Here is a 26,002-nt window from a genome sequence, read left to right on the forward strand (position 1 = left end):
GCTTGCACACAAAAAATATTTGGTGATAATTAAATGAACTTTTAATTCTTATAATAACGTCTCACTATAAATAACATTACAGGCCCAAAAATGTCCATTTACACACATAAATATTCAATTCAATTTCAATTCAATTCACCTTATTAATATATTAATATACAGATGAAGAATTATTCGCCCTCCTGTGAAATTAGAATTCTTTTATATTTTCCCCCAATCTCTGTTTAACAGATTTCTCCAGCACATCTCTAATCATAATAGTGTTAATAACTCATCTCTAATAACTGATGTCTTTTCTCTTTGTCATGATGACAGCACATAATATTAGACTAGATATTCTTCAAGACACTAGTATTCAGCTTACAGTCACATTTAAAGGCTTCACTAGGGTAATTAGGGTAAAGTTAGGGTAATTAGGCAAGTCATTGTATAACAGTGGTTTATTCTGGAGACAATCCAACACTAATATTGCTGAAGAGGGCTAATAATATTGAGCTTAACATGGAACAAATCAGACTTTCTCCAGAAAAGAATATTATGGGAAATACTGTGTAAATTTCCTTGCTCCATTAAATATCATTTAAAAAAAGAATAAATATTTGACATGAGGGTGAATATTTCTGACATCAACTGTATTTCACGTAATTCATATTTATTTTTTATTCATCTGTCAGGGATGGCACGCAGAGGATTGTGGGATATCAGTGAAGGACACATCTGTGCGGTCTTCAGGGAGTCTCAGCACACAGGATTGTCTTCCTCCCTTAAAATACACCCTTCAGAGGCAGCATTTTGCAGCTTCCAGACTTTCTGCAAAGCATCATGGGTAATGTAGTTTTCCTGCACAGATTCAGTGATGAAGCAGTAGTGAACAGATGGGTTCCACCAAAGCGGATACAATCAATTAACAGCACAGAGATGATGTGGATCTGCCTGAACAGGTTATTGGTGAAGTCATGAAGGAGTTTTCACTTCAGGAACACACTGCTGTGCGCTGCTTGCTTTCAGACAAACAGAACAAAATCCAGTATTCAATTTCAAAATATACAGTTTAGAGCTTTAAAGTTTTTTTCTTGGCTGCGTTTGCTTGTTACATTTTGTATGTATTTCTTCTTCAGTGTTTTATTATTATTATTATTATAATTATTATTATTATTATATGTATTAATTATTCAGTTTATTTAATAATAGTGATTAATATTTAATAATTATTATAACTAAATATTATTATTATTTTGTCCTGTTGTTTTGGAGAGGTGTTGTGTTATGTTTGTGGAATGTTAAATAAAAACACAGTTAAAAAATATTGTGAAATATTGATATTTTCGATTAAAAGTTTTGGTCCAGCGTCACAGTGGCGCAGTGGGTAGCACAATCACCTCACAGCTAGAAGGTCATTGGTTTGAGTCCCGGCTGGGTCAGTCGGTGTTTCTGTGTGGAGTTTGCATGTTCTCCCCGTGTTGGTGTGGGTTTCCTCCGGGTGCTCCGGTTTCCCCCACAGTCCAAACACATGCGCTTTAGGGGAATTGATCAACTAAATTGGCTGTAGTGTATGAGTGTGTATGGGTGTTTCCCAGTGATGGGTTGCAGCTGAAGGGCATCCGCTGTGTAAAACATGCTGGATAAGTTGGCGGTTCGTTCCACTGTGGTGACCCCTGATAAATAAAGGGACTAAGCTGAAGAAGAATGAATGAATGAATTTTGGTGCACTTCAAATGTTGCGTACTGTAATACTTTCATTTAGAAATGTGTAATAATTCCTCAATTGCATGAAACATTGTGCTCCAGCTTATTGTCTTCTGGATCGATAACAGATATGGGCGGGGCTTGATTTTCTCCCTGGGGAATTGATTGGATGGTTGTGGTTTACTATTGATGGATCTTATATGGCTCACAGGTTGACCCCTGCCCTCATTGCAGAAAACCTATTTTTGGGGGTTGTTTTATTTTGGGGACTGATAGCTCCGCCCAAAAGCACTGATAGCTCCGCCCTAAAGATGATGGAAATGAATAAAAGGATTAAACTTGAAGAGAAATTATAGTGGCAGCCCCATAGCTCGCGTATTGAAAGAGGTGGTTCTTTCTTCTTAAAAAGTGGGACCTTTTTTGCGGTTGTTGCTAGATCGGATAGGTTTGCGGCCGGAAGGTAACGAGAAGTATTTATATTATTTATTAAATTTCCTATTTATTGTATTTTATTAACGGCTACCCCCACCCCAACCCTAAACCCAACCGTCACAGTAACGGAAAAACAGTAGCTGTACCAAGTATTATTTAAGTTATCTATTAAATAACCCAATAAATTGTATTTTTTAACAGCTACTCCCACCCTAACCCCAAACCCAACCCTCACAGTACTGTAAAAATATGAATTATTGTTATACAGTGTCATTAAAAAAGGCTGCTATATTAATGTGCATATCGCACTTCCGGCCGGCTGCATATCTGATCTAGACTTTACCCTTTTTTGCAGTTATTCGCCTCATGCGAGGTATAAATATTGCATTTTAGTGATATTTTATGCTCTAATCTTTGCTGGATTAGCATGTGGGATGGTGATCATAACCACACTTTATGATGTGCTAATAATATTTCCTACAAAGTGATTACCATATTATCTTATTATGAAGTATTTATTTACAAATTAGCATTTAAACTGTAAATTATGAAAGTTTTATGAATAATGTTATGAGTTCAGCATTTTAAATCAATAATAAATAATAAAGAAACATGAAAAAATGCTTATTGTTAAATACAAATTTACTATCATCCATCATTAAAACAATCTGCTAAAACTTGCTTTAAACTAAAAAGTGAAGCCTATAGGCTAATAAAAACGGCCTCATTCAACATTCATTCATTCATTCATTCATTCATTCATTTCCCTTCGGCTAAGTCTCTATTTCAGAGGTCGCCACAGCGAAATGAACCACCAACTATATCACTATACTGAATATGTTTTACACAGCGGATGCCCTTCCAGCTGCAACCCAGTACTGGGAAACACCCATCCACACTCACTCTTACGCACACACACACACACTCATACACTACAGCCAGTTTAGTTGATCAGTTCCCCTATAGCACATGCGTTTGGACTGTGGGGGAAACCGGAGCACCCGGAGGAAACCCACGCCAACACGTAGGGAAACATTCAAACTCAAACACCAACTGACCCAGCCGAGGACTCGAACCAGCGACCTTCTTGCTGTAAGGCAATCGTGCTACCCACTGCACCGCTCTCCCCTAGTTATTTGAAACTGGACTGGTGTTATGAGGTGAATTTAGAGTTAAAGTATGTCAGTAAAACACACACACACACTTATTCATACCTCTCTCTCTCTCACACACACACACACACACACACACACTGGTTTACTGTGTCAGTGTGCTGTATATGGGCAGAGCTCACTCTCTCTGGTCTACTGTGTCAGTGTGCTGAGTGTGGGCGGGGCTCCGGTAATCTGCGGTAATCTCCGCTCCTCCATCTGCTTTGACAGCTCGGTCACATTGGATTGAGCGGCAAATCCACGGCAGCTGCGTCACAGAGCAGCCTGTCCTTGCGCACACACATCCTGCCCTCCCATCAGCCCCTGCGCGCAGTCACACCAGCAGCACAGACCCGGCATCCATTTATTTATTTATTTATTCAGCGTACAGAAGCACACGTGACGCGCCGGAGCATCACGTGACCCGCCGGAGGATGGAGGAGAGGAGGCTCTCAAGGTTAAACAGGCGGAGGCGGGGCTTGCAGGAGGGGCGTAGCCTGAGTATCACGTGACCCGAGGGAGCGCTGATGATGGTGAGAAGATGAGCTGAGCATCACAGCAACCTTTCATCAGCATAAATCTCAGATGAATGCAAGGAAATCAGGAGCGAGGAACTGAGGCATGGGGAAAATAACCTGACAGAAAATGAATTGATTTATTATACCTTTCACTTTTTAACTGGGTTGCAGGATATTGGAAAATATCTATACATGATCCATTTTTAGAGAAGTGGTGACCAAACATTTTCGTATAAAGGGCCACAAGCCAAATATCATTGCGAGCCGTGGGCTGAGGGTATATAGACCAAGCTACTCTATATTACATTAAGGTTGCCATGGGTAATCTCCTCATTTAATTCATGAAGACATTACTTTAAATCATATGAACTAATGCAGTATCACATTTATAATGATAACTTATGGCAATAAAACATAAACATTCATATAAGAGTTCAATGATGAATACACTAGTCCAGCAGATTCTGCCTTTGCCTTGATCTGTCCTCGATCTGCTGGGTGACAGCATGTATAGTTAAACTGAATCTGATTAATCTACACCATTTAATTAAAACATTTGTTTTCAGTTAGTGTTTAACAGTAAAATAAATTAACAAGGGTACATTAGATTGGAAATGACAGTCTCTAAACCATGGCCATCATTCTCTCATGCTTCTCAGATGAGATGGTGGGCCAAATCAAAGGTTACTGTGGGTCAACTTTGGCCCGTGGGCCCTAGTTAGGGCATCTCTGTATTAGAGTGTGCTTTGAAACAGCTTATATAAGTTTACACAGTAAGTTAGAAACACGTTTATTAAGATATGATTAACATAAAAACACTTGTTTTCATGACTTTTTCTGTTTTGTTAAAAACTGCTGGGTCATTTCAACCCAAATTTAGGTAAAATATAGACAAAACCAGCTGCTGGGTCTATTTTTTTTAGTTAAATTTATGTCCAAATGTAATGTTTGGGCTTGTCCATTTTTTTTTACCCAAATTTGAGTTGAAATAAGCGATTTTACAGAGTAAACTGTTATTAAATCAGCCTCACCTGAACTACAACACCTGTAATGTAACACAGGCAGGTTTAATCACATTTAGGGCTTGATTGACAGTTTTACATAACTTCTTATGCATGTAATTTGTTCTGAAACAAGCAGTGAAATTTGACCCAAACTGGCTTTAAATGGCCCAGTATTTTTACAGAGCGGTTATATTACATTCTTAAGTTGAATCAGATTAACCTTGTGAGTACTTTCACTTTAAATTGCATTAAAATGCATTTTAAAAATGCTGAATGTTGGGTCAAATATGGACAAATCAAACATTGGGTTAAAGTTTGCCTAATAAATTTAAACTATACTTTTAACCCAGTGGTTGGGTTTGTGTAGGAGTGTGGCTTGTTTGTTATTTCAAAAAACTGCTGCATGGGTTCATTTCTGGAGTTAAATTTATAAGGCCAAGTTAAACATATGAGCTAACATATTTACTTTGTAATGTCCTTCTGTAATGTCCTTCTGTAATGCTAGAATAAAGAATATTCTGTCACTTGTAATGGTTTACATATGTGTGTAATGTGTAGTAGACCAAAAAATGACTTTTGCTGCTTGTTCAAACTACTTATTTAAAATGAGTTGAAACAACTCAATTCTTAATTGTTTTGGGCGACAGCTTAATTGTTTTATGTTCAATCCACCTACATGTGTACACTTAATAGTTTTGTGTTGAGACAATAACACGTATTTACAGTGTAAATACTCACCAATCATCATAGAAGTAAAGATTGTTTAATTTTGTATGCATAAGTTAAATATGGAGGATCTTTATAGTTGTCAGAATTGTCTGTAATTGTGTATATTCCCCTGATGTGTTGTTTCAACTCATTTTAGAGAAGTAGTTTGAACAAGGAGAAAAAGACATTTTTTAAGTGTGGGTTGAAATATATATATATATATATATATATATATATATATATATATATATATATATATATATATATATATATATATATTCATTCATTTATTCATTCATTCATTCATTCATTCATTTTCTTTTCAGCTTAGTCCCTTTATTAATCAGGGGTCACCACAGTGGAACGATCCGCCGACGTATCCAGCAGATGTTTTACCCAGCGGATGCCCTCCCAGCTGCAACCCAACATCGGGAAACACCCATACACTCTTACATTCACATACATACACTATACAGAAATGTATATATATATATGCGTGTGTGTGTGTGTGTGTGTGTGTGTGTGTGTGTGCATGTTTATATACCTGTAGTTCTTGTGTTACCATAGCAACTGTAGAATCACCTCAACAGATTAATTCAGGCATTGTATTAATCTGTATTAATCAATGAAATCTAAATCTAAACTAAACCATGGCAGGAAAGCTGACATCCACACTGCTGAATGAGGTCAGTAGCACTATAGTCTTTCATTACATGCAGTTAACAGCTAAGAAGCATTGAGTTGTTTTAACCCATTTTAAATGAGTAGTTTGAACAAGCAGCAAAAATCTTTTAGTGTGGGTTGAAATAACTGGGTTAAAAATTGAGTTTGAATTGTTTGTACTTTTGTATTTTATAATTAATTTAAAAATGTAATTTTTTTCATTGAGAAAGGAGCAGTGATCTTTAGCAGATCAGGATCCTCATGCACCAGCATCCTCATCCTCATCTTCATCATCATCATCAGTGAGGGAGGGAGGAGACTGAGGTGATCGGTCAGACCTGCGCTCTCCCTCCCCTCTCTCTCTCTCTCTCTCCCCCCTCCTCTCTCTCTCTCTCTCCCCGGTAGCGGCAGCGGCGGCGGCGGCAGCAGCATCTCCCGGTAATCTCTCTCTCTCTCCGGGCTCCATGCAGGCAGCAGTGTGTCGGAAACACACGACAGGCTTCCCGATGACCGAGACATGCTCGCCTTCGCCTTAGTCGCTGGCTCAGTCTGGGTTGTTTTAGGTGAGTTATTTATTTCTCTCCATGATTTATTCTGCAGGTGAACGGAGAGCCGCCACCGGTAACGAGCTGTCGGTGTACTCGGTGCATTTAGGGCTGATCTGTCGGTGTATTCGGTGCATTCAGGGCTGATCAGTCGGTGTATTCTGTGTATTCAGGGCTGATCTGTCTCATTTGGGATGCTGAAGTTGCTGATTGTCGGGTTTTTTTCGTTCTGCGGCACAAAACGCCGAACATGATGAGGGTCTGCTGCGACGCCTTATCAATGCGTGATAATATGGTGCATTGATACGACACATACACACAGACACACCCAACACACACACTCTCGTCTGTTAAATGCTCGTGTGAGGGCCGCATTTTTTGTAGGACGTCTTTTAAAACGGCCCGTTTGCCGGTGTCGTGCATCAGTGCTACGCTGACGTCACTGCGCATGCGCGGAGCTGTCCAGCGGAGAGGTCCTGAAGCGTCACTGCGCACTGCTGCTGTAGGGGCCAGTGTGTGTTCATCATCATCACTGCATCAGCCTGCGGGCATACACACCTATAGGCTACAGATGTAGGCTAGCTCTTCATGCTAACACTTCTGCTGTGCTTTTGGATGAACGCTGCACACATTTGTGGCTAGTTTAAGGCAGAGGATTCGATTCAAGTCCACTGACATCTCAGTCATCAGTGAATTTCGAGCGTTTGGTTGTTAATTCATTTGGAAATCACGTAAATACTGTAGTAGTGTGTAGTAAATACCATATTTACAGCACTTTGTTAATGAATGCTTCAGCATGCTGTATTAATAACTATAGTGAACTGATAACTGTAATAAATACTGTAGTATATTTTAGATTTTACTACAGTAAACTGTGGTGTCTTGCAGTATAATATACCCATTAGTTGTAGAAATCTACAGTACTGGCTCATTTGTTTATATTACTATAATACTTGTGTTACCATAACAACTGTAGAATCACCACAACAGGTTAATTATTTTAGTTGTGTTGCCGTAGCAACTGTAGAATCACCACAGCAGGTTAATTATTGTAGTTGTGTTACCGTAGCAACTGTAGAATCACCACAGCAGGTTTATTTTTGTAGTTGTGTTACCGTAGCAACTGTAGAAACACCACAGCAGGTTTATTTTTGTAGTTGTGTTACCATAGCAACTGTAGAATCACCACAGCAGGTTTATTTTTGTAGTTGTGTTACCATAGCAACTGTAGAATCACCACAGCAGGTTAATTATTGTAGTTGTGTTACCATAGCAACTGCAGAATCACCACAACAAGCTAATTATTGTAGTTGTGTTACCGTGGCAACTGCAGAATTACCACAGCAGGTTAATTATAGTAGTTGTGTTACCGTGGCAACTGCAGAATTACCACAGCAGGTTAATTATAGTAGTTGTGTTACCGTAGCAACTGTAGAATCCCCACAACAGGTTAATTATTGTAGTTGCGTTACCGAAGCAACTGCAGATTCACCACAAGAGGTTAATTTTTGTAGTTGTGTTACTGTAGCAACTGTAGAATCCCCACAACAGGTTAATTACTGTGGTTGTGTTACCATAGCAACTGCAGAATCCCCACAACAGGTTAATTATTGTGGTTGTGTTACCATAGCAACTGCAGAATCCCCACAACAGGTTAATTATTGTGGTTGTGTTACCATAGCAACTGCAGAATCCCCACAACATTTTAATTATTGTGGTTGTGTTACCGTAGCAACTGCAGAATCCCCACAACAGGTTAATTATTGTGGTTGTGTTACCGTAGCAACTGCAGAATCACCACAACAGGTTAATTATTGTGGTTGTGTTACCATAGCAACTGCAGAATCCCCACAACAGGTTAATTATTGTGGTTGTGTTACAATAGCAACTGCAGAATCCCCACAACATTTTAATTATTGTGGTTGTGTTACCGTAGCAACTGCAGAATCCCCACAACAGGTTAATTATTGTGGTTGTGTTACCGTAGCAACTGCAGAATCACCACAACAGGTTAATTATTGTGGTTGTGTTACTATAGCAACTGCAGAATCCCCACAACAGGTTAATTATTGTGGTTGTGTTACCGTAGCAACTGCAGAATCACCACAACAGGTTAATTATTGTGGTTGTGTTACAATAGCAACTGCAGAATCCCCACAACAGGTTAATTATTGTGGTTGTGTTACCATAGCAACTGCAGAATCCCCACAACAGGTTAATTATTGTGGTTGCGTTACCGTAGCAACTGCAGAATCACCACAACAGGTTAATTATTGTGGTTGTGTTACCATAGCAACTGCAGAATCCCCACAACAGGTTAATTATTGTGGTTGTGTTACCATAGCAACTGCAGAATCCCCACAACAGGTTAATTATTGTAGTTGTGTTACCATAGCAACTGCAGAATCCCCACAACAGGTTAATTATTGTGGTTGTGTTACCGTAGCAACTGCAGAATCACCACAACAGGTTAATTATTGTGGTTGTGTTACCGCAGCACAGCAGATTAACTCAAGAACTTCCTCATAAAGCACTGTAGTACTACCTAAACTTAAAAGCAAACTACACTGCTTACTTCCGCACTGCTGAGTAAGGTCAATGTAACGCTATACTATTTACTGTAGTAACATGTAAATACTGGAAACTTCAGCTTTGCACTCCTTGGATTTAACTTTTTTAAAAGTCTTTAGTTTTGAGCATCATGACGTTCTTTACAATGTGGCCTTCAGGTCATGCATTTTTCATGGCTGTGTGTTAGCCAATAGCGCGCAGACACCTGATGGTCTGCTGTCCCTGACCTGAGCCATGTGCTGCTGGTGAATAATGCAGGACGTTCGGGTTGACGAGAGACCGAGGTGAACCTAATCTTTACCCCGTCCTCCATAATTAAAAGATTTAGGCTCACGAACACTGAGTCTTGGTGCTCATTACCGTAACAGCTCTTGCTCCGCAATGCATGTGTACAGTCAAACGTGTGGTGGACATATTCAAAGCTTCTCATGTAAATAAAAGCAAATGAAAGCAGACGGAACAACAAGATGGCTCAAAGCGGGTCTTGGGAATCCTGAAATTATTGTTAATATTGTAGTATTAACCATAGTGTAATACTGTAGTATTCTTTAGTGTTAATTACTACAGATGTTGGTTTACTATAGCAACCGTAAAATCACCACAGTAGATTAATTACTATAGTTGTGTTTCCATAACAACTGTAGAATCAACACAACAGATCAATTACTATAGTTATTGTGTAACCATAGCAACTGTAGAATCAACACAACAGATCAATTACTATAGTTATTGTGTAACCATAGCAACTGTAGAATCAACACAACAGACCAATTACTATAGTTATTGTGTAACCATAGCAACTGTAGAATCAACACAACAGATCAATCACTATAGTTATTGTGTAACCATAGCAACTGTAGAATCAACACAACAGATCAATCACTATAGTTATTGTGTAACCATAGCAACTGTAGAATCAACACAACAGATCAATCACTATAGTTGTTGTGTTACCATAGCAACTGTAGAATCACCACAGCAGATCAATCACTATAGTTGTTGTGTTACCATAGCAACTGTAGAATCACCACAACAGATTAATCACTATAGTTGTTGTGTTACCACAGCAACTGTAGAATCACCACAACAGATCAATCACTATAGTTGTTGTGTTACCATAGCAACTGTAGAATAACCACAGCAGATCAATCATTATAGTTGTTGTGTTACCATAGCAACTGTAGAATCACCACAACAGATCAATCACTATAGTTGTTGTGTTACCATAGCAACTGTAGAATCACCACAACAGATCAATTACTATAGTTGTTGTGTTACCATAGCAACTGTAGAATCAACACAACAGATCAATCACTATAGTTGTTGTGTAACCATAGCAACTGTAGAATCAACACAACAGATCAATCACTATAGTTGTTGTGTTATCATAGCAACTGTATAATAACCACAGCAGATCAATCATTATAGTTGTTGTGTTACCATAGCAACTGTAGAATCACCACAACAGATCAATCACTATAGTTGTTGTGTTACCATAGCAACTGTAGAATCACCACAACAGATCAATCACTATAGTTGTTGTGTTACCATAGCAACTGTAGAATCACCACAACAGATCAATCACTATAGTTGTTGTGTTACCATAGCAACTGTAGAATCACCACAGCAGATTAATTGAGGTAGTTCACTATAAAGCACTGCAGTGTTTACTAATGAAATCTAAAATCAAACTAAACCCCGGCAGAAATGAGCTTACTTCAGCCCTGCTGAATAGTGCCTATGTAGGACTGTAGTATTAAATGTAGGTTACTATAGTACATGGGCTGGATATATTCAAAGTTTCTCATGTAAATAAAGGGAAATAAAAGCAGACTGAATAACAAGATGACTGAAAGCAGGTCTTGAGAATCCCTCAGAGTCTTGGCAGCAGGGCATTAATAGCTTCCCATTTATAGGAATGTGTACTGTTCAGATCCTCATTCGCAGTGGTCATGAGTGTCCACATGCCAGACGCTTTCAACCACAACCCATCTCGCAAGCATCTGGCGGAGCAGAATGAGGAAGACTGAGTGTGTTGGGGATCCAGAGAAATGTGCTGAGTAAAGGGGCATCTTCTGCAGCACGTGCGGTACCGCTTAACCCACAGTCAGGCGGAGTTCTGCTGTGTGGCTTGCTTATTATTTCACAAGACTGAACTTCCCATGCGTTTTATTGACCTTATTCTTCAATGCGGAAGTGCGCTTGAACACAATGTTGAAAACCTGTAACCATTAATAATGACCATAGTATTTATTTTTCCTACTATAGAAGTCAATGGTTACAGGTTTGCAGAATTTTCCTCAATATATCAACTCCAAAATGGGGTCACATTTTATTTTAATGAACATTTCATATTGTTAACAAAGCATTAACTAAGACTTTTAGCTCAATAACTACTAATTATCTGCTTATTAATAGTAAAGCAGTAGTTAGGTTAAGGTTTTAGACATGTAGAATAAGATCATACTTTATAAGTGCTGATAAACTTCATCTTGAGAACAGGCAGGTGATAAGACAGCAGTCAAATGTGAGAATTGTGACTTAAACTAAAGTGTAACCTTGAAAAACTGGACGTTAAGGATGAGTAAATGATGGCAGAGTTGTATTTTTGGGTGAACTGTCCCTTTAAAGCCCCAATAAACTTAATTTGATCGTGTAGAATTAACTAATATGAGGTCATCTCCTAAGACTAACTCTGTGTGTGTGTGTGTGTGTGTGTGTGTGTGTGTGTGTGTGTGTGTGTGTGTGTGTGTGTGTGTGTGTTTATTGATAGTTTATTAAACAGTTTGGCATATAAGGTTCTGGTTGTGTGAACACCTCTACACTCCCATTGGTGCAGAGGTGATGATGTCATATATGGGCGTGGTTCTGAGGTTATGAATATGTTAATTTCCTCTGTGAAAACGGAACTGCTACATGATAGAAACTGAAGTGGAATCAAAAATAATGCTGACGCTGCTTATCAACAACCCACCGCATGCAGTGATGTCCCCTATTCAATGAACCGCCAACTATTCTAGCATATGTTTTACACAGCGGATGCCCTTCCAGCAGCAACCCATCACTGAAAAACACCCATACACACTCATTCACACACACTCATACACTACAGCCAATTTAGTTCATCAGTTCCTCAATAGCACATGTGTTTGGACTGTGGGGGAAACCGGAGCACCCGGAGGAAACCCACACCAACACAGGGAGAACATGCAAACTCCACACAGAAACACCAACTGACCCAGCCGAGACTCGAACCAGCGACCTTCTTGCTGTGAGGCGACAGTGCTGACCACTGAGCCACCGTGTCGCCTCATAAATGACACATGTCGCACTATATATGAAAACATCATCAGATCACACACAAATTGAACAGAGAGCGTCTGTAATGTAGTGTAGTGTCTGTGTTGTAGACATGAGAGCTAGTAGACTATAATAGTGGCATTATTGAGGACGCAGCACAGCAGATGGACAGTAAATATACTCATAAGCTCATGTCATCAACCATTATCAGTGTTTGACTGCAGTCATTACACCACCTCTACATTAACAGTGTGTGTGCATGTATGTGTTTATGTGTGTGCGTATGTGTGCGCATGTCTTTGTGTGTGTGTGTGTATGTATGTGTGTGCGTCTGTGAGTGTGTGCAGTCAGATTTAGCATCAGTGTGTGTTCGTCTCTCAGAATCAAGCAGATGTTAATTAATGATTATATTATTAGGTGTGTATCAGAGGTCACAGTGAGGTCAGGAGATGTGACGGACACAGCTGATTGTGTACATGGGATTGTGTGTTTGCTCTGTCCGTCATCTTGTGCACTGCTTCATGTGTTATTGATGTGCGTGAATGTGTGTGTGTGCGCCGGTGTGTCTCTGAGCTGTAAGCTGAGCCTGTGTATCATGTAGTCAAGGGTAGATGGAGAGAGCGGGATTATCAGAGAGAGAGAAAGAGAGAGAGAGAGAGCGCTGATACACACACACACACACACACACACAGAGAGAGAGAGAGGGAGCCGCATCTGCTGAGGGTGGTGTGATACGGTGGCTGCTGAGGTTCATTCCACATACATGCGCATTCGCCTTTCTGCGTATGAGTGTGTGTGTGTGTGTGTGTGTGTTCAGTGACAATAGACAGCTGCTCAGGTTGATCAGACACACATGATGCATATTTTCTTGCATATTAAAAGCTGTTATTACTCAAATCTGTTATGTAAATGATTACATTTTTAAATATTTATTTCTCCGGTGCTGTTTAGCAGAGCAAGGTCATTTTCACAGTATGTCCACTTCTATATTTATCCAGCAGAATGTCTTATTTCTCTCAGTTTAGCTGGAATAAAATATTAATATTTACATAAATTGCTCATGGTCAATATAATAAAGAAGAACTATTACTTTGCGATAGTAAAACCAAATCAGAACTGACCACTGTTGTCCAATGACGTGCCTAATTAACCTAATTAAGCCTTTAAATGACACTGTAAGCTGCACAATATATGCTTTCATTCAGTTCAGCAGAGTTAAACCATCACAGACTGAACTGCATGTGTTTTACAGACATTTCAACAAGAGTTTAAAGCATTCAGACGTCTCCTGTAACTTCATTCATTCATTCATTCATTTTCCTATGGCTTAGTCCCTTTATTCATCAGGGGTTGCCACAGTGGAATGAACCACCAACTATTCCAGCATATGTTTAACACAGTGGATGCTCTTCCAGCTGCAAACCAGTACTGGGAAACACCCACACACACTCATTCACATACACACACTCAATTTAGTTGATCAATTCCCCTATAGCGCATGTGTTTGGACTGTGGGGGAAACCGGAGCACCCGGAGGAAACCCACACCAACACGGGGAGAACATGCAAACTCCACACAGAAACACACACTGACCCAACTGAGACTCGAACCAGAGACCTTCTTGCTGTAAGGCTATTTACTGTGACCTTTCATGTGAAGCTGCTTTGACACAATCTACATTGTATAAGCGCTATACAAATAAAGGTGAATTGAATTGAATTGAATAAGGCCACAGAGCCAAATCTAGTCTAATATTATTTACTGTCATCATGACAAAGAGGAAAGACATCAGTTATTAGAGATGAGTTATTAACACTGTTATGATCAGAGATGTGCTGAAATAATTGCTCTATTAAACAGCACTTCTCTGAATAATAATATAAAAGTCACTAATAATTACGTCTTTAACTGTATGTACACTGAAATGAACATGTTTAAGCTTTGATATGACTCAATCGACCTACATTCATTCATTCACAGCAGCAGCGCAGCTCATTCTCATGGGTTAAATCAGAAATAGCTCATTAAATTAACAGTGTAATAATAGTGTGTGTTATAATTTGCATTTAGCACTGATTTCAAAGCTTAAAAGCCGCTGTCATATCACACCTAATTATAATAGATCCTAATTATTCTGACAAATGCACAATAAAAATGGCAACTTTGTCAAATAATATTATTTAACACCAACCTAAATGCACCACAGCTCAGCTCATCTGTGTGTTTTAATGAAGGACACTGCACAGAATATCCATAAATGAGCATTTCTCTGTTTTATTGTGACTTGTGCTTGTATTTTCTGTTTATTTCTGCTTGTGAGTTGCATTATGGGATCTTGATCTTTCTTCCAACAGCTTTTAACCTTGAACAGTGTGTGTTCTGCATGTGTGTGATAGTGTGCAGTGCTGTATAGTGTGTGTTGGTGTTGTATATTACTCTACAGAAACTGCAGCACTCTGTTATTCTACACACTTATTTCTTTACATATTATTTCTTATATTCATTCATTCATTTTCTTTTCGGCTTAGTACCTTTATTAATCAGGGGTCGCCACCAACAGGGGAATGAACCACCAACCCATCCAGCATTTGTTTTACACAGTGGATGCCCTTCCAGCTGCAACCCAACACTGGGAAATCATATTATTTAAATATTATTTTAAACGACTAAAATGTCAATAAAAGTCTCTTTATTAAACTGTAGAGTTGAATTTTCACCATCAGAGCAGAGATCAACATCCCATAATGCAATTCACCACCGCAAATAAATGGAAACTGTTAATTAACCGCTATTTTGTGCAGTGTAGAGAGGGGAAACTGCCCCTTCTCTGCTTGTAAAGGACTTTGAGGACAGAAGTGGACAGACTTTATAAATAGCCAATAAAGAGCGAGCGTTCCTGCTGTCCGACTGCGTAAGAGCCCTAATCTCCTGTGATAGTGAAGGCTAATTGCTAGTGAAGCCGGGTGAGGGGAGAGGGCGGAGCTTTCCCTTAAGGCCCCACCCATAGGGTGGACAGCAACCAATCAGCACCGCTCACAAGCTATATAAGGATGAGCAGTTGTGGATGGTGTGTTCAGAAGGTCATGTCATGATTAAAGTGCAGGAGTGAGTGTGTGTGTGTGTGCGTGTTTCACAGTATTTCACACACACACTGCTGAAATAATCCATCTCTGTCAGTGTGTGCAGACACATTCATATCGGTCATGTATATGGTGTATTTTTACACTCGGTGTACTGTCCTCTTACTGTAGGTGTTTAAGAACAATTCAGTCACTCAGTCTGTGCAGTATTATTATTATTCAGCCATTATTGTTCAACTCATAGAATGGACTAAATCTGCTAAATGTGTTTATATATATATATACTTATTCAACTTTGGATGTTACGGTGGCGCAGTGGGTAGTACAATCGCCTCACAGCAGAAAGGTCACTGGTTCGAGTCTCAGTTGGGTCAGTGTGTGTTTCTGTGTGGAGTTTGCATGTTCTCCCCGTGTTGGTGTGGGTTTCCTCCAGGTGCTCCGGTTTCCCCCACAGTCCAAACACATGCGCTATAGGGGAACTGATCAACTAAATTGTCCATAGTGTGTGTGTGTGTGTGAGAGAATGAGTGTGTATGGGTGTTTCCCTGTGATGGGTTGCAGCTGAAGGGCATCCGCTGCGTAAAACATGCTGGATAAGTTGGCGGTTCGTTGTGCTGAAGCTGTCTGGAGATCAGATGATCTCAGTCCACTCATTAATATCATCATTAGACTGGAGCCAGTAGATGATGGTGGAGGGTTGCGGATGGTCAACTGGTTAGACCGCGCTTTATCCCTCTGAGCTCATGCATTCTGATTGATTTCTAATCCTTCAGCAAATACCGCACTATATATCACGATGAGCACATCTGAGCCTGCATGTTTGATTTAGTGCATCTGTCATTTTATTATAAGTGCATCAGCTCTCTTCTGTGCACTTTACAGAGGAATAAACACAACAAGCTAGTGCTGTTAAACAATCATATATGTGTGTATACTGTACGTGTGTGTGTGTGTGTGTGTTTGTGCGTGTGTGTGTATTACATTTTTCCATATATTTATATGTTGAGATCATTTGTATTATATATATATATAAATATTTGTATATAAATGCTTGTTGATTTTCTGTACATCACTAGACTCATGATTAGACTCCAGTATCCAGTATTATTACAGAACTCATTCAGAGTACTTATAAAGCCCTTTCCTCTAAGCGTTTTCCTTAAACTGGACTGATATACAGCAAATATATAATTCACAGTAAAATGAATCCAGTATTAATGTGAAAAAAGCTTCTCCATCATGTTAACTTAATATCAATATCATATTAATATCAATATCATAACTTGATATGATTTGTGCTATTATTCAAAACTGGTTCATTAAAGGATTTGTATTTGAAAAATAATGGATGAATATATATGGATGTATTGTCACAGGTTGGCTCACACACACACACACACGCACCGATCTCAGGGATTATCAAAAACACATATTTATTTAGGAACGTCAAACTGCAGGCAGGACAAGGAGATGGTGAAATACCACACCAGACAAAGAACTAAGCAAAGTCAGGGGTATGAATGCACAAGACATGATTGAACAGATTGTGACACGGGTGGAACTACAGAAGCTAACCAATGGGGGGAAACTAAACAAAGGAATCACATGACAAAAACAGAAGCACATGGGACATTACATGACATAACACATACACCAAGGGCCCAAACTCGGTCCTGGAGTCCTGGTGTCCTGCATACTTTAGTTCCAGCCTTAAAGAAACACAGCTGTAGCAGCTAATCAAGCTCTCTCCAGGTATACTGGAAACATACAGGCAGGTGTGATGAAGGAAGTGGGAGCTAAACTATGTAGGACACCGGCTCTCCAGGACAGAGTTTGTGTATGAGATCCTTGTCATACACACTCTAGACACACACAAATGTTGACATGCATATATGTCTTTAAATAAACATATTAAATACACAAATTATACAACGTCTTTACTCCGTCTGAATGATCAGTGCAGATCCAGAGCTGCAGCCTGTATTAGTGAAGTGTATTATCTGAATATGTGTGTAATAATTACAGCATTACTGTAGTGTCTTCATAAACACAAGCTAAACTCCCCCTCCGCCATCAGGTCTGCTGTTAAACCTGAAAGCTTCTCATGGTCAGCCTGAAGCTCCACAGATGATCAATACTCTCAGAGGAGATTCAGCAGTTTTGAGCAATAAACCACCAGAGGATCAATATGAATAACTGACAGAGTATTAGCATTAGAGTAATAATAATCTCATCCTTCCTCTTCTGCCGTCTGTAAACAATGCTTGTCTATCACTGAGGAACTTTAACTGAAAATAACATTCATAATGTTAATAATTCTATTAAACAGACACAATAGGCCATGTCAGTCGGCCTACACCTGGCGTAATGCGGCGTCAAGCACAGCGCAAGTGTTTTGTGCTAGTTTTAGCCCAGCGCTGGTGTCATTTTCATGCTTTGCACCATGTTGTATTTAATAGCAAATGCATTTGCGCTAATGGGTGTGCTGGTCTGAAAAGGAGGTGTGTTAAGGTGCATTATTTGTGTGATACCATCTTCTGTCGAACTGAAATAGATTGCACCATCATTGACCAACTGAAAGCTCTAAAGTCACGGGCACAGGGTATGCTAGTCTAATTGTGATTTAGGGAGCGTGTTAGTGATATGCACCGTAACACTAACAAGGCAACCCTGCTGAAAAATCCAGCTTAAACCAGCCTAGGCTGGTTGGCTGGTTTTAGCTGGTCGACCAGCCTGGTTTTAGAGGGGATTTGGCTATTTCCAGGCTGGTTTCCAGCCATTTCCAGCCTGGTCTTAGCTGGTCAAGCTCGAAAATGACCAGCAAAATCCAGCTAAATCCAGCTTGACCAGCCTGGTTTAAGCTGGACATAGTTGGTTTTGGCTGGTCAAGCTGGTTTTAGCTGGTCATTTTCCAGCCTGAACAGCAAAGACCAGGCTGGAAATGGCTGGAAACCAGCCTGGAAATAGCCAAAACCCCCCTAAAACCAGGCTGGTCGACCAGCTAAAACCAGTCAACCATCATAGGCTGGTCTAAGCTGGATTTTTCAGTAGGGAATTCATAACTTCTTGATTGATTGGCTAATTCGCTAATGAATTTGTATGATCTCATTGGTACAATTTAGTATGGTATGCTCATTCTCTAATGACGATTGGGTTTAGGGGTGGGGCTTCTAAATGTCACGCCTCCTTCTAACAATCCTAAATGTTCATAGATTGAACGACTGAACTTGTTGGTATTCATATGCATTAGCCACGAAACTCTTAATATGTAAAATAGTTATGTTTCCTCTTGAGATCAAGCTGTATGCACCTATGCCGGTTCAAAACTTGCATCCACATTGCTTATTGTACACACAGGGATGTGCAGCAGCACACAAATATATTAAAATCTGAAAAATGAAAGGATTAAAATGTAAAACAAAAATGTTATAGTTGACATAAATGTAAAAACCACTTCTCCATCATGCTTTCTTCAGCTCAGGAGGCTTTGGTGGATCCTGCTCTGTTGTAATCAGTTTAGTCATGACCATTTACATTTGTTTAATGTTATTATCATTAATAGAATCATTTATTATATGCATAATTATACAGTTGAAGTCAGAATTATTAGCCCCCCTGAATTATTAGCCTCCTTGTTTATTTTTTTCCCCAAAAATGGCTTTAAAACTATTAAAAACTGCTTTTATTCTAGCTGAAATAAAACAAATAAGACTTTCTCCAGAAGAAAAAATATTATCAGACATACTGTGAACATTTCCTTTCTCTGTTAAACTTCATTTGCGAAATATTTAAAAAAGAAAGAAAGATTTAAAGGGGGGCGAATAATTCTGACTGTATTTGTTTTGATAATTTCTTGTTTAGATGTGACCATCTGTTGTGTTTTAGAGACGTATGCATCACTTAATAAGGCCATTAGTATAAGCAGTGTGTTTGGATATAAGTCAGGATTTGACCACAGTTCGTTGTTTTGTTCATTTATTTGTTTGCTGGAAATTAAAACTGAATTTAGAAACAGTTTTGAAGCTAATCTTTGAGCTTAACAACGGAAAATAAATATGCAATGGATGTATTAATGACTAAATAACTGAGCAGTCTGTGTTTTCATGGCATAATGATGTTTCCTCTGTCTCCGTCAGAGCTGAGCTCCACTCTTATGGAGAAGATGCAGTCTCGGGATCTGCTGCTGGGTCTTCATCTGCCTGAGCTGGATGATCTGGGTCAGTTTCTGCGCTCTCTGCCCACCTCCGCTCTGCTGGGTCTGGGGGCGCTGACCGCTGTTCTGGCCTACTGGATCACCAAACGCCCGCGGGCCATCGTCCCGCCCTGCGACCTCCGGCACCAGTCTCTGGAAGTGCAGGTCAGAAAAACAATATAAAAAATAAATATACTTTTTTAATTCGACATTATTCCTATTATAACTATAGAAAACCATAATTCAGAGTATTATTCATGTAGAAAAGTTTACTTAAAAATGCAAAAGACACATATGTGGAGATTAACGATCTTTAATTCTCACATTTTAGAGCTTAAAGGAAAAACAAAGTTTGTTTTTGAACACAGTGAAGCTTCTCTCAATTTTTAAAGCAAAGTGAACTCTCAGAAATAAAGGTATTTTGATTATCAATTAGGGCGTCACGGTGGCTCAGTGGTCAGCACGGTGGCCTCACAGCAAGAAGGTCGCTGGTTCGATTCCCGGCTGGGTCAGTTGGTGTTTCTGTGTGGAGTTTGCATGTTCTCCCCGTGTTGGCGTGGGTTTCCTCCACAGTCCAAACACATGCGCTATAGGGGAATTAATGAACTCAATTGTTCATAGTGTATGAGTGTGTGTGTGTGTGTGTGTGTGTGTGTGTGTGTGTGTGTGTGTGTGTGTGTGTGTGTGTGTGTGAATGAGTGTGTATGGGTGTTTCCCAGCACTGGGTTGCTGGGAGGGCATCTGCTGTGTAAAACATATGCTGGAGTAAGTTGGCGGTTCATTCCGCTGTGGCGACCTCTGATAAATAAGAGCCTAGTCTGAAGGAAAATGAATGAATAAATGAATGAATAATTGATTAGTTGGGCGGGTATTTTCTTAGATTAATCGTATTAAAACTAAATTCTTTTTAAATTATGACATTTTGTTCATTATAATAATAGAAAATCCTAAATGAGACTATTTATGTATAAAAGTAGACTTAAAAATCATGTTTAATGATCTCTAATTTTTACAATTATACAGTAAAGGAGATCTATTCTGCCCCTTTACACAAGCTGTCTGTAGTGTGTGTGCATTTGAGTGTGAGCTAACAGATAATGTTCTCCAGCTCTCTGAAACTGACCCTTTCAGCCTTTGTAATGGTTTAAGTGTGTAATTGTGCTGGTTTGGTGACTGTCGCTTTAAATTCAAATGAGATCGTGCTCTTTTCAGAAGAGGGCGGAGCTACAGAAGCCTGTGCGTCACCACAGCAACAGATTCAAGGAAAAGCTCAGTTCACTTTGACTCATTATTTCTTTAAACAAGTCCATATTGTGTATCTAGTACTTACTTTAGTCTAGAAAAAGCCTCCTGATTTAAGAATCTGTAGATATTTGGTGTAGAAACCGGACAACAAATAAGAAAAGCCTTATTTTGCAGTGTGAGAACAAGTGTCTCCTGCATCCCACAATGCACCTGTGATTGTGCACCTGCACCATTGTTATCAGACCAGCAGTATAAATACCTGTGTGTGTCCTGACATGCTCTGTGTGCTCAAATCTAGCTCAGACCTGAAGTTTAGTCTCTGTTTTGCATAAGCAAAGCATCAAGAACAGCTGTCATGACCAGGACATGCTCAGAAATCTGCTCATATTCTCCTTTAAAGAGGATTTCTGGACATCCTAACAGAGCAGATCCTCTCCACATGTGTGTATATGATCATATCATAGCTCTAGTGTCAGAGATGCACATGTTTAGTGAATATCAGCAGACGTTCAGTGTTCACAATCAAAGCCAACACAAATACAGATGCAAACACTGATGCAAACACAGCTGCAGGTCAACAATCCTTCAGACAGTTACTGGCAGTGCTGGGGAAAGTTCCTTCTGAAATAAAGCAGTGGTCCTCAACCTTTTTAAGCACTGCAGGGTTTGGGTGTTGTGTGTTTGTCTGAGATAATTCATTGTGTGTATTCCATACAAGCTGAAGCTGATGGGTCAGTTCTTGTTATAAGGCTTGCAGTGCCCTTGCGCTTGCTGGATTCATTCTATTGCGTGCATCTGGAAGGCACAAGCACATCACGTCGCTTTTGCACACAAGCCGCACACCTCCATTGGAAACAACGAACTTGCATGAACTATAGAAAAGACGTGATATGCGAACGGCCCCTAAAAGGCTGCTATTATTTGCGATGTCCAGCAGTTGATCTTTTACCTGCACAGACATGCTGGATTCACCTGGTTTGGTAACAGATAGGTTGTGGATCTATTCCTTGGTAGTTCGTGGGTCCTTCACTGGGCATTTTCCCATTAGCAAAGAAAGTCCAAAGACGTCTGTTTCTTACTCATTCAGCTGCTTGTGGGTTTAATTTTGGTGCTCAAGTGACTGAGATGTAATAGAGAATACGCTCATTTTCAAAATAAAAGATCGTTCAGACTCAGATAATAAATAAAACAGAAATAATTAATGATTTCTTGTGTGGACCGGTACCAATGGGCCCGGTGGTTGAGGACCACTGCATTACAGTATTGAGTTACTCCCTAAAAAAGTCACTAGTTACGTTACTTAAGTGAAGTTTACTTATAAACTAATTTCGAGAGGATCATGTGCTTATGATTGATCACAGCTAGTCCCGCATCAGCTCATGATTAATTCACCAATCAGATGATTCCTAACTCACTACAAATAACCAGAGTTTCTTATCTCAGTATCTTTGTTTTGAAGAATCCCCCCCTACCCACCACCAGTCCCCCTCTTTTCCAGACGGGTGACACCGCGGCCCAGTGATTAGCACTGTTGCCTCAGAGCAAGAACTTCTCTGGTTAGAGTCCCTACTAAACCAATCGCCATTTCTGTGTGGAGTTTGCTCGTGTGGGTTTTCCCCGGGTTCTCCGGTTTCCTCCCACCATCCAAACAGCACGCAACCTAAGTAAACTGAACATACCAAATTGGCATCATAGTCAAGCTCTTCGTAAGCCATATATCTCTCCTTAGCCATCGCTATGTCTGTCATTAGCCAGAATAAGTAGAGGAGTTCTCCAGATCTACCTGAGCTCAAACTCCCCTCTCGCCATGTAAACGGGAGGGAGCCCCGGGCTCGAGGATCTCATAAGCTCAGGGCTCTCTCTCGGGACAGCATGCCAAACAAGCATCAGCTAAGTGTGAACTCTTGAATTAGTTTTCATGGTGAGTAATGCGTAATGTTACTTTTGAGTTGCTTCAGCGTTACTTTGGCCAAACTCCATCTCGCTTTCTGTCTGTTCCTGCATTCTCGCATTAATTCAACCTGACCACGCCCATTTTAGTTCAGCTATTTCTTTTTTAAAAGCGAATTAATTAAAATAAAAAGTAACTCGCATTACACTTTTAAACGAGTAACTCAAATATTACTACATCATTTTCTAAAGTAAAGCATTATTACATAACTAATAGTAATGTGAAAAGCCATATTATTACATAACTCTCATTACTTGTAATGCGTTTGACCAAAAACACACTGCAAATATAATCATATATACACAGCTAAACTGCTCTGATTACTGACAGTTTCTGTCTTGTTTCTAGTGTAAATATCTACAAACTTTTAAATCAAGCAGCATTTTCTAAACAAGCACCAAATATAGTCCTGTTTCCAGAATAATAATAATGTTCTTCATGTAATTCCCCCATTGGCAGATCATTGAGCTTGTTTTAATCAGAAACTCTCTTCATTTTGACTCAATACTCCTGAACACAACACTAGATTTTGTGCTTGTCTAGAAAATGCTTCTTGTTTTAAAAGTTTGTAGATATTCGGACTAGAAACAAGACTAAAACTCTAGATGATAATTGATATTAAGTAAGTGTGATATTAGATCTGTGCTGGTGTGTGTGTGTGTGTGTGTGTGTGTGTGTGTGTGCAGATGGAGGACGGCGCTCGGCGCTCCATGATGGGCGATCGCACCAAACTGCTGGCGTATTATCATGAGGACGCCAAAACCATGTATGAGGTGTTCCAGCGCGGCCTGCACATCACCGGTGAGTCCCGCTCTGAGAGAGAGCACACACACGTGCACACACACACGGTCACACAGTCGAGCATCTGAGACTCACATCAACAAACACACCACGTAATACCATCACACATCATACACTACACACAACTCTGTGGAGACTGCTCTGTGCTTTCACATTAGGAGACTAATCTCTGGAGGTGTGTTGATGACGATGATCAGCTCTGACGTTCATGTGTGTGTGTGTGTGTGTGTGTGTGGTGTTTCGGATCAGGTGATGGACCGTTTCTAGGCTCCAGACTGCCCAACCAGCCCTACACCTGGCTGTCCTACAGAGAGGTGAGCGGAGTGTGTGTGTGTATATGGTGTATATTGTGTGTGTGTATTACAGGAGAAGGTGAATTCTGATCACACTGCTGATGTCCTCCTTTCTGAAAACACAAATCACTCACTCACACGTGTGCGCGTGTGTGCGCGTGTGTGTGTGCAGGTTTCCACCAGGGCTGAGTACGTGGGCTCTGGTCTGTTGTCTCAGGGTTGTCAGCCCAACACAGATCAGCTGATCGGAGTGTTTGCACAGAACCGGCCGGAGGTAAAGCGTCCTAATTGAAGCGCTGTAGATCTGCAGTCATGTCAGTTGAACATGTCATTTAAGTGTCGGTGTTCAAACAGTGGGGGTGAGAGGGAAGGGTTTAACATAAGACAGCACAATTCTCCAGTATTCCCTTTATAAAGATGTACTTTGAATGAAAGATGCAGTGTGTTGAGACTGACCCGCTCTTCTTCTTCTGCAGTGGATCATCTCTGAGCTGGCCTGCTACACTTACTCTATGGTGGTGGTGCCGCTGTACGACACTCTGGGGGCCGACGCCATACGCTTCATCATCAACACCGGTGAGAGACGCTCTGCGGACTGTAGGGAACTTGTGTTTTCCAGTCCAAACACATGCGCTCTAGGGGGATTGATGAACTAAATTGGCCATAGTGTATGAGTGTGTGTGTGAATGCAAGAGTGTATGGGTGTCTCCCAGTGTTGGGTTGCGGCTGGAAGGGCATCCGCTGTGTAAAATATATGCTGGAATAGTTGCCGGTTCATTCCGCTGTGGCGACCCCTGATTAATAAAGGGACTAAGCTGAAGGAAAATTAATGAATGAATAATCAAAACACAAAGAGAGGGCGGGATATAGTGTAGCTCCTCCCCTTAAAAAACAGTGGTTGAGCTCAAGTGCATCAATTGAACAGCCAATGAGAAGAAGGAGGCGGGGCATGTCAGTTACCAGAAATGATTTGATTGGTCAGAAGGTTTGATGAGAAACTGAAGTATGAGGTGATCATGTGAATAAAACTGTTGATCCATTTACTGCACAGGTCTCCAACTGGATTCCTGGAGAGCCGCAGCTCTGCACAGCTTTGCTCCAACCCTATCAAACACAGCTGGTCCAAATAATGAGGTGTTCAAAAGAGTCATGAACACCTTCATTAGACAGATCAGCTGTGTTTGATTAGTGTTGGAGTAAGGCTGTGCAGAGCTGCGGCTCTCCAGGAGTTGAGTTTGAGACCTGTGATTTAGTCAGAAGCAACAAACTACAAGTCTTACATGTTTATATCAGTTTTATATCTTCCTAATTCTTTCCCTGCCAGTTCTTTTCAGCCAGTTTTAGTTAAGTTTAACCTAAATTTGACAGCCCTCAGAATATTTTCAGCTGGCAAAATATGATATATCACAACATATTATAAATATATATCAAAATAAAGGACTAATCGTCTGCTTTTAAACCAACAAAACCCCAAAACGTTTTATTCTAACTTCATGTGTTATACTCACCTAAATGCAGGCGGTCGTCATGAAACATTAACATCCGGTTTACAAAGAACTGAGAGAAATGCATTTTCAACTTAGATACTGTCGTTTATAATACACGTTTATAATATGTGTGTGTGTGTGTGTGTGTGTGTGTGTGTGTGTGTGTGTGTGTGTGTGTGTGTTTCAGCCGAGATCTCCACCGTGATCTGTGATAAAGCAGAGAAAGCGGTCGTCCTGCTGGAGAACGTGCAGCGAGGAGAAACGCCCGGCCTGAAGATGATCATCCTGATGGACACGTTTGACTCTCAGCTCCTGGAGGAAGGACAGAAGTGTGGAGTCCACATCCAGGCCCTCAGAGACGTCGAGGTCAGAGAA

The 26,002-nt window shown here is 40.2% G+C and overlaps 1 protein-coding gene across 1 annotated transcript in view; it reads left to right on the forward strand.

Moving 5' to 3' along the window:
• Window positions 1-6,433: 6,433 nt before the first annotated feature.
• acsl6 (acyl-CoA synthetase long chain family member 6) overlaps window positions 6,434-26,002 on the forward strand; it is a 40,719-nt gene continuing 21,150 nt past the window's right edge. Inside the window, exons 1-7 of the mRNA XM_056446054.1 lie at window positions 6,434-6,725; window positions 19,795-20,015; window positions 23,733-23,847; window positions 24,097-24,161; window positions 24,313-24,414; window positions 24,617-24,716; window positions 25,815-25,993. Coding sequence (XP_056302029.1) covers window positions 6,680-6,725; window positions 19,795-20,015; window positions 23,733-23,847; window positions 24,097-24,161; window positions 24,313-24,414; window positions 24,617-24,716; window positions 25,815-25,993 — 828 coding nt within the window. The 5' untranslated portion in view covers window positions 6,434-6,679. The remainder of the gene's footprint in view (window positions 6,726-19,794; window positions 20,016-23,732; window positions 23,848-24,096; window positions 24,162-24,312; window positions 24,415-24,616; window positions 24,717-25,814; window positions 25,994-26,002) is intronic.

The sequence above is a fragment of the Danio aesculapii genome, chromosome 21 (genome assembly GCF_903798145.1).
Source record: "Danio aesculapii chromosome 21, fDanAes4.1, whole genome shotgun sequence".
NCBI classification, from domain to species: Eukaryota; Metazoa; Chordata; class Actinopteri; order Cypriniformes; family Danionidae; genus Danio; species Danio aesculapii.